The following is a 10,000-nucleotide window of genomic DNA, read 5'->3' on the forward strand; positions in this document are numbered from 1 at the left end:
CACACCAAGATCAAATACAGGTGTGTATACACACACACACAAACACACCAAGATCAAATACAGGTGTGTATACACACACACACAAACACACCAAGATCAAATACAGGTGTGTATACACACACACACAAACACACCAAGATCAAATACAGGTGTGTATACACACACACACACAAACACACACCAAGATCAAATACAGGTGTGTATACACACACACACACCAAGATCAAATACAGGTGTGTATACACACACACACACACACACCCCAAGATCAAATACAGGTGTGTATACACACACACACACACACACACCAAGATCAAATACAGGTGTGTATACACACACACACACACACACACACACCAAGATCAAATACAGGTGTGTATACACACACACACACACACACCAAGATCAAATACAGGTGTGTATACACACACACACACACACACACACACCAAGATCAAATACAGGTGTGTATACACACACACACAAACACACCAAGATCAAATACAGGTGTGTATACACATGTATTAAGATTAATAAACTCCTGACTCCCAAAATCATGTGTGATGCAAATTACATTAATGTTAGTATTAAACATACATTTACATGCACACACACACCAAAATACAGGTGTATACACACACGTCAGGTGTTTATAATGAGAGTGAAGATGTAGAAGTTATGTGTTATTGTACATCATTCATTTTTAAATTGAAGTATTAATTTGTGTGTGTGTTTTTTCAGACAGCCCACTCAGGATGCTCCTGAGGAAGTGCGTGCTCGTGATTTTAGGCGGGAGCTGGAGGAGAGAGAGAGGGCAGTCGTCAAAAACAGAGAGAGAGGAGCAAGAGGTGTGTGGGTGTTGGGTCGATATGTTTGGTTGTGGATGCATGTGTGTTTGTGAAAGTAATATCAGTTCTCTGTCTCTCCTGCAGAACACACCTCTTCTTCCTCCTCCTCTTCCTCATCTAAGCGCCCAAGACTTGATCAGATACCTGCTGCAAACCTGGACGCAGATGACCCTCTCACTGATGTATGACACACCCTCACACTCACACACAACTGCACAGGCTTCTATTTTTCTGTACACAACACATGTCTGTCTATACAGTGTGATATATAAATATAGTGTGTGTGTGTGTGCACAGGAGGATGAGGACTCTGACTCCGCCTCTGACAGTGATGATGACACTGCAGCCCTGCTGGCCGAACTTGAGAAAATCAAGAAGGAAAGAGCAGAGGAGCAGGAGAGGAAGGTGTGTGTGGGTGTGGGTGTGGGTGTGGGTGGGTGGGTGGGAGGTTGGGTGCGTGCGTGCGTGCGTAAAATAATTGTCTTATTATAAACGTTTGTGTATTAGGAGCGGGAGCAGAAAGCGGAGGAGGAGAGAATTCGGATGGAGAACATTCTGAGTGGAAATCCACTTCTGAACCTCGCTGGACAACAAACACAGACACAGAATACCTTCAGGGTAAAACGCAGGTATCTCTCACACACTCACACACAACACACTCAGACACACACACAACTAACTTCAGGTTTCATACACAGAACTCTTTGTGTGTGTGTTACAGGTGGGACGATGATGTTGTCTTTAAAAACTGTGCCAAAGGTGTGGACGAGTCTCGTAAGGAGAAGCGCTTTATTAATGACACTCTACGCTCTGAATTCCACAAAAAGTTTATGGAGAAATATGTCAAATAACCCACATGACCTTTAACCTTTTATTGTTTTACATTATTCTGATGATTTCTGGTTTATTTTGTTGGTTATTGTGTGTAATTAAAGCCTTTGATCTCTATTCATTGTGTGTTTATTAATAATTTGAAGCATCTTCTGTGCTGTGGGTGGAGTTATGGGCTTTACATGTGCAGTCAGTATACATAGATACAATAAACATGTTTTCATTTATTTTCATTTATTTCCTCAGAACCTACATTAATAAAATGAGGTCATTTAAGTGGAGAATTTACTCAATTATTCATCTCTCAATCTAAATTACTGTTTCTTTATTAAGTATAATAAAAGAATAATGTGTGTGTGGGCGGAGCTTCCGAGGCGCTGTGTGTGTGTGTGTGGGCGCTAATCATGTCATCAAACTATTGGCCAGTCAGAAATGTTCTCTCTTGTTCTAGATGAGAATTTTATCAGAAATGTCAGAATGAAGGTTTAAATTAGTGAATGAAAGACTGATTGAGTTTGAACTATCAGTTTTGTGCATCTTTCTGTTTGCTTTAACTGGTACACTGCATAAACATGTACGGTACGGTGTAGAGACTGAGCACATTATACTTTTACACGTAACACATAACTGCTGGTGTTAAAAATGAGGAGGTAAAACTGGTGAGAGCTAATGATTAATACAGCTGTTAATCACTGCAAAGTATTATAGCTCTGTGTGTGTGTGTGTTTGTGTGTACATGCTCATTCAGGTGTGTTGGAATCTAAATGGAACAGTGAAACAAACACAAACCTGATATCAGTTCTTTTGAGTTTGTGCACTTTGATGGAACACTGACTTTCAGTGCACTTGTTACCAAGGCACAGGATGTTTGTTGGTACCTCAAGTGCTAGTCTCCAGCAGGGGCAGAGCTTTTTCTCACAGAGCCTCATAGTTATGGAACAGAGTTAAACTTAGTGTTTACACAGTAACCACATGCAGTGAAATGCTTTTTATGTCTGTCCGGTATTCAAACATAAACAGGAATGGAATTAAGGATAGAAATAAAACCAAAAGGAGGTAGATAAATAAAAGGTAAAAACTATATAAAATATGAAATATGTGAAAAATATATATACATACATTCAATTTAAAAAACTTACAGCTAACAGTTATCACAATAATTCATTAGTTAGACATAAAGCACTAATTTGTTAATGTGTATCAGAGGACAGTTTCCCCAAGACTCTCTTCAATACCTCTCTCCCCAAGTGGGAACAGAACATCGTCATGTGTGTATAAATCAGATCTAAGTAATGTTATTGTGTGTGTGTGTGTGTGTGTGTGTGTGTGTGTGTGTGTGTGTGTGTGTGTGGACTTTGTGTACCTCCATCAGGAGTTTACAATCTGTCAAAACATGTCTCACTGCTAAAACATCTCTAGACAGACACGAAGGAAAAATATTTTTTGTGAGTAATTACTAGCCTCTTTGTGTGAGAGAGTGTGAGTGTGTGAGACAGAGTGTGTGTGTGAGTGTGTAGCACCAACAAACACCCACACCTCTGTAATCTGATCCAAAGGAAATGCATCACTTCCTGGCAGGGCGGAGACTTTAACTGCTCATGTAGAGGAACAGTTAGAGGGAGAAGTGTGTATGTGTGGGGGGGCCAAAAAAGTGGGAGGAGAGAGTAACAGAGGAAGAGAAAATCTTTGTCCTGCTGTCAGAGTGGACTTCTGAGATCGCATGCAGGTAAGAATAAAATGTCTGTGTGTACGTGTACATGTGTACGTGTGTGTGTGTGTGTGTGTGTGTGAGAGTGTTTGTGTTTGTCTGAGTGTTTGTGTGTGTAAATGTGTATATGTGTACAGTACGTGTGTGTGTGTGTGTGTGTGTTTGTGTTTGTCTGAGTGTTTGTGTATGTGTGAATGTGTACATGTGTGTGTGAGTGTGTGTTTGTGTGTACATGTGTGTGTGTACTTGTGTGTGTTTGTGTGTGTGTCTGTGAGTGTGTGTGTGTTTGTGTGTGTACTTGTACGTGTGTATATGTATGTGTGTGAATGTGTACGTGTGTGTTTTTGTGTTTGTGTGTACATGTGAGTGTGTGTATGTGAGTATGTGTGAGTGTGTGTGAGTGTGTGTATGTGAATGTGTGAGTTTGTGTATGTGTGTGTGTGTTTGTGTGTGTATGTGAGTATGTGTGAGTTTGTGTATGTGAGTGTGTGTATGTGAATGTGTGAGTTTGTGTATGAGTGTGTGTGTGTTTGTGTGTGTATGTGAGAATGTGTGAGTTTGTGTATGTGAGTGTGTGTATGTGTGTGTGTGTGTTTGTGTGTATGTGAGAATGTGTGAGTTTGTGTATGTGAGTGTGTGTATGTGAGAATGTGTGAGTTTGTGTATGAGTGTGTGTATGTGAGAATGTGTGAGTTTGTGTATGTGAGTGTGTGTATGTGAGAATGTGTGAGTTTGTGTATGTGAGTGTGTGTTTGTGAGTGTGTGTATGTGAGTATGTGTGTGTTTGTGTATGTGAGTATGTGTGAGTGTGTGTATGTGAGTGTGTGTATGTGAGTTTGTGTATGAGTGTGTGTGTTTGTGTGTATGTGAGTGTGTGTATGTGAGTGTGTATGTGAGTGGGAGAGAGTGAGTTTATGCTGTTATTTGTGTTTGAGTCACACACAAACTCTGATTTATAAAGCAAAATTGCATCATCTGCCACTTTAACGTCAAAGAAGTTGCAAAATCCCGCATGGACGCAATATACTGTGTGTGTGACTGACTGAGTGACTGACTGAGTGACTGTGTGTGATTGAGTGTGTGTGTGTGACTGAGTGTGTGTGTGTGCCTGAGTGTGTGTGTGATTGAGTGTGTGTTTGTGACTAAGTGTGTTTGTGACTGAGTTTTTGTGAGACTAAGTGTGTGTTTGTGACTGAGTGTGTTTGTGTGAGACTAAGTGTGTGTTTGTGATTAATTCAATCCAATTAAAATTTATTTGTATAGCACTGTTTACAATTGACGTCGTCTCAAAGCAGCTTTACAGAACATAAACATAGAACAAAAGGTTAATATAAAGAATAATATAAAGATTAATATAATACAAAATTCAAGATTAATATTAGATATATTGTGGGGGACTGTGGGGAGGAAAAACTCCCTTAGATGGTAAAGGAAGGAACCTTGAGAGGAACCAGACTCAAAGGGGAACCTCATCCTCATCTGGGTGACACTGGGGGTGTGATTATAAATATACAGTCTGATAAATGTTGTGTTGGTGTAAAAGATCACATGGAGTTCACATCTCATCTTTAGTATCACAGAGTCTAACTGGAGCTAGAAAGACAGAAGCAGTGTAGAGGGATTAACATATCTGCTGTTCATAAAAAATGTGCAAGTCTGATGTATTAGAGCACAATATTATGGGATGTATTATGTGTACGTCTGACTAAAGAGATGAGTTTTTAATCTACATTTAAACTGTGAAAGTGTGTCTGAGCCCCGAACACTATCAGGAAGACTATTCCAGAGTTTGGGAGCTAAATAAGAAAACGCTCTACCACCTTTAGTAGACTTAGATATTCTGGGAACTACCAGAAGTCCTGAGTTTTGTGATCTCAGAGAGCGTGAAGGATTGTAACGTGTTAGAAGACTAGTTAGATACATGGGAGCTAAACCATTAAGAGCCTTGTACGTAAGTAGCAGCAGTTTGTAATCAGTTCTAAACTTAACAGGTATCCAGTGTAGAGATGATAAAATTGGGGTTATATGGTCATACTTTCTTGTCCTAGTGAGAACTCTGGCAGCTGCATTTTGGACTAACTGTAGCCTATTTATTAAAGATGCAGGACAACCACCTAGTAATGCATTACAATAGTCCAGTCTAGAGGTCATGAAAGCATGAACTAGCTTCTCAGCATCAGATACAGACAGGATGTTTCTCAGCTTGGCAATATTTCTAAGGTGAAGAAGGCTGTGTTTGTAATATGGTGATATGATTTTAAAGACAAGTTGCTGTCTAATAAACACCAGGTCTTTTACTGTCGAGCTACTAGTAACAGTACATCCCACTAAATGGAAGTTAAATTGTGAGAGCTTCTGTGTACTGGTTTATGGACCTATATGTAGTATTTCTGTCTTATCAGAGTTTAACAACAAAAAATTAATTACAGCTCATCCAGTCTTTTATCTCTCTAACGCACTCAGTTAATTTGGACATTTTAGCTATTTCATCTGGTTTTGATGAGATATATAACTGTGTGTCGTCAGCATAACAGTGGAAACTAATCCCATGTCTTCTAATAATGTTCCCTAATGGAAGCATGTATATCAAGAAAAGCAGAGGTCCTAGAACTGATCCTTGAGGGACCCCAGAATTAACTGGCAATAAACTCCTCATAGATATTGTTCTCCTGTAAGAAGGAGCTCAGTTGAACAGACACAACCTTTTCAAGTATTTTAGACATAAACAGAAGATGTAAAATAGGTCTATAATTTGATAGTTCATTAGGATCTAAATTCTGTTTCTTAATGAGTGGCCTAATAACTGCCAACTTGAAAGATTTAGGGACCTAAAGATAGTGAGGAGTTAATAATATAAAGAAGAGGCTCACCAGCTTTATGTAACACTACTTTCAGTAATTTAGTTGGAATGTGATCTAACACACAAGTTGTTGATTTAGCTATAGTAATAAGTTTATGGGGTCACGGTGGCTTAGTGGTTAGCACGTTCGCCTCATACCTCCAGGGGTGGGGTTCGATTCCCACCTCCACCTTGTGTGTGTGGAGTTTGCATGTTCTCCCCGTGCCTCGGGGGTTTCCTCCGGGTACTCCAGTTTCCTCCCCCGGTCCAAAGACATGCATGGTAGGTTGATTGGCATCTCTGGAAAATTGTCCCTAGTGTGTGATTGTGTGAGTGAATGAATGAGTGTGTCTGTGTGTGCCCTGTGATGGGTTGGCACTCCTCCAGGGTGTATCCTGCCTTGATGCCCGATGACGCCTGAGATAGGCACAGGCTCCCCGTGACCCGAGGTAGTTCGGATAAGCGGTAGAAGATGAATGAATGAATGAATAATAAGTTTATCTAACTCTTCCTGTTCTGTACTTGTAAAGCACTGTAGTTGTGAGTGTAGAGCTTTAGGTGACACTGGGTCACAAGCTGCTCTCATATATTGAACATCAACTATTTTATTCCTCATGCTTTTAATTTTATCAGTGAAGAATCTCATAAAGTCCTCACTACTGAACTGTGATGGAATAATAGTGTGTTCAGATCTCTGGGTTTGTGTTAATCTAGTCACTGTGTTAAATAAAAACCTGGGATTGTTCTGGTTATTTACTATGAGTTTGCTCAGGTGCTCAGAGCCCTAACAGCTCTTTATACACAATTATAGTTTATTATCTCCTTATACACAATTATAAAAACCTCTAATTTAGTTTTTCTCCACTTTCACTCGAAGGTTACAGGTTGTTTCTCTCTTGAGGGTGTGAGTATGACTATTATACCACGTGTTTAAGGGTGCAGTAAGAAGTCCAGACAGATCAGGCAGGTTATTTGTGAATCTGTCTTTAGTGGTCAGAATAATAGTTCTACTGAGTCGATAACGTGCTGAGACACAGTTAGTCTGTTCTACAGGTAGTGTGTACAGTATGTACTGGGTAATGGTCTGTGATGTCATCACTTTGACATCATATGATTGGGGTGTGTTTGTGATTAGGGGTGTGTTTATGATTAGGGGTGTGTTTATGATTAGGGGTGTGTTTATGATTAGGTGTGTGTTTATGATTAGGGGTGTGTTTGTGATTAGGGGTGTGTTTATGATTAGGGGTGTGTTTATGATTAGGGGTGTGTTTATGATTAGGGGTGTGTTTATGATTAGGGGTGTGTTTATGATTAGGGGTGTGTTTATGATTAGGGGTGTGTTTGTGATTAGGGGTGTGTTTATGATTAGGGGTGTGTTTATGATTAGGGGTGTGTTTGTGATTAGGGGTGTGTTTATGATTAGGGGTGTGTTTATGATTAGGGGTGTGTTTATGATTAGGGGTGTGTTTGTGATTAGGGGTGTGTTTATGATTAGGGGTGTGTTTATGATTAGGGGTGTGGTCTTGAAGGCAGACAATTGAGGAAAAAATGTTCGTAAATAATTCATTAGTTCCGACTGCTGCAGTTAAACAGAGCTTGTAAACTTCTCTGACCTCATCCTGTGATTGGTTAATGGCACAGAGCTGTAATTAATTGTGTATTACTGCAGTTTATTGTAAACAACATCACAAACAGGAAACACACACAGAGCTGAAGGAGGGAAATCAATCAATTTGTTTGTGTGTGTTTCTAGTAAGAGTCCTGAATAAATATTTAGACTACATGGAGTTTCAGAGGCTCCACTGAAGGTGTCTCGTGTGTGTGTGTGTGTGTGTGTGTGTGTGTGTGTGTGTGTGTGTGTGTGCGTGCAGTAGGGTGATGGCTGAGTGTGTGCGAGCATGCAGTGTGTCAGGGAGACCTGAGGGCCCATACCGAGCGGTGCAGTGTGTGAAGCGTCTGGTACAACAGGAGTTTGAGGGTGTGGACACGCTGGATAAACTGTTCCGTTACGCAGTGGACAGATTCACACACTTGCCCTGTGTAGGGAGCAGGGAAGTCATCTCATGTGATAATGAGACACAACCTGATGGCAAAGTCTTCCAAAAGGTAATCATGTGACTTGTCAATCACTCACTCAATCAATCACTTAATCAATCAATCACTCAATCACTCAATAAATCAATCCACATATTTAATTCAATATATATATGCATGCCTCTCTATGTGTGTGTGTGTGTGTGTGTGTGTGTGTGTGTGTGTGTGTGTGTGTGTGTGTATAGTTGGTCCTGGGTCAGTATAAGTGGAAGTCATACGAGGAAGTGGATAATCAAGTGAACTTCCTGGGCAAAGGCCTGTATGCTTTGGGTCAAAGGTCACAAAGCTCTATCGCCATCTTCTGTGAGACAAGAGAGGAGTGGATGATTACAGCACAGGCCTGCTTCAGATTCAACTATCCCTGTACACACACACACACACACACACACAGAACCTCATTTTAACTTCAAATTATGTGACTTGGTAGTTTTGACCTGACGTGTGTGTGTGTGTGTGTGTGTGTGTGTGTGCATTTGTGTGTGTGTGTAGTGGTGACCCTCTATGCCACACTAGGTGAAGATGGAGTAACATTTGGGTTGAATCAGTGTGGAGCCACACACCTCATCACTAGCAAGGAGCTGCTAGAAACCAAGCTGAAAGTACACACTCACACACACACACACCCCCACACTCACACACACACTCACACACACACACACACTCACACACACACTCTCACACACACACTCACACACACTCACACACACTCACACACACTCTCACACACTCACACACACACTCACACACACACACACCCCCACACTCACACACACACTCTCACACACACACACACCCCCACACTCACACACACACTCACACACACACACACACACTCACACACACACTCTCACACACTCACACACACACTCACACACACTCACACACACTCACACACACTCTCACACACTCACACACACACTCACACACACACACACCCCCACACTCACACACACACACACCCCCACACTCACACACACACTCACACACACACACACACACACTCACACACACACTCTCACACACTCACACACACACTCACACACACTCACACACACTCACACACACTCTCACACACTCACACACACACTCACACACACACACACCCCCACACTCACACACACACTCACACACACACACACACACTCACACACACACTCTCACACACTCACACACACACTCACACACACTCACACACACTCACACACACTCTCACACACTCACACACACACTCACACACACACACCCCCCCACACTCACACACACACTCTCACACACACACACACACACACACACACTCACACACACACTCACACACACACTCTCACACACAAACTCACACACACAAACTCACACACACACACTCACACACACACACACACACACACACACTCACAATGTACTGGGTTTTCCAGGTGGTGTTGCCGGATATTGTGGGTCTGAAGCATGTGATCTACGTGGGCAGTGGTAGTGTATCTGTAGAAGATTACCCACAATCCCTCAGCATCCACAGTTTACAGGAAGTGATAGAGCTAGGGGAAAAACCTGAGAACTGTGAGTATTACAGTTAATAATATGATTATGTAAATATACAGATCAGACACTCTCCATGCCTAACAGTCTAATCTCATTAACATTACCTAACTGTCTGTCTGTCTGTCTGTCAGTGAACGTGCAGTTTGT

At 41.4% G+C, this 10,000-nt stretch overlaps 2 protein-coding genes across 2 annotated transcripts in view; both read left to right on the plus strand.

The window, feature by feature from the left end:
- Positions 1-1,796, plus strand: part of cwc15 (CWC15 spliceosome associated protein homolog) — an 8,092-nt gene extending 6,296 nt beyond the window's left edge. The window contains exons 3-7 of the mRNA XM_060862819.1: positions 742-848; positions 933-1,030; positions 1,146-1,253; positions 1,356-1,477; positions 1,570-1,796. Of these exons, the coding sequence (XP_060718802.1) occupies positions 742-848; positions 933-1,030; positions 1,146-1,253; positions 1,356-1,477; positions 1,570-1,699 (565 nt within the window). The 3' untranslated portion in view covers positions 1,700-1,796. The remainder of the gene's footprint in view (positions 1-741; positions 849-932; positions 1,031-1,145; positions 1,254-1,355; positions 1,478-1,569) is intronic.
- A 1,478-nt stretch (positions 1,797-3,274) lies between these two features.
- The window catches only part of acsl4b (acyl-CoA synthetase long chain family member 4b), a 10,988-nt gene continuing 4,262 nt past the window's right edge, over positions 3,275-10,000 (plus strand). The window contains exons 1-6 of the mRNA XM_060862681.1: positions 3,275-3,405; positions 8,098-8,332; positions 8,506-8,683; positions 8,810-8,919; positions 9,733-9,871; positions 9,985-10,000. The exon at positions 9,985-10,000 is cut by the window's right edge and continues 135 nt beyond it. Of these exons, the coding sequence (XP_060718664.1) occupies positions 8,105-8,332; positions 8,506-8,683; positions 8,810-8,919; positions 9,733-9,871; positions 9,985-10,000 (671 nt within the window). The 5' untranslated portion in view covers positions 3,275-3,405; positions 8,098-8,104. The remainder of the gene's footprint in view (positions 3,406-8,097; positions 8,333-8,505; positions 8,684-8,809; positions 8,920-9,732; positions 9,872-9,984) is intronic.

Source organism: Tachysurus vachellii, chromosome 26 (assembly GCF_030014155.1).
Source record: "Tachysurus vachellii isolate PV-2020 chromosome 26, HZAU_Pvac_v1, whole genome shotgun sequence".
NCBI classification, from domain to species: domain Eukaryota; kingdom Metazoa; phylum Chordata; class Actinopteri; order Siluriformes; family Bagridae; genus Tachysurus; species Tachysurus vachellii.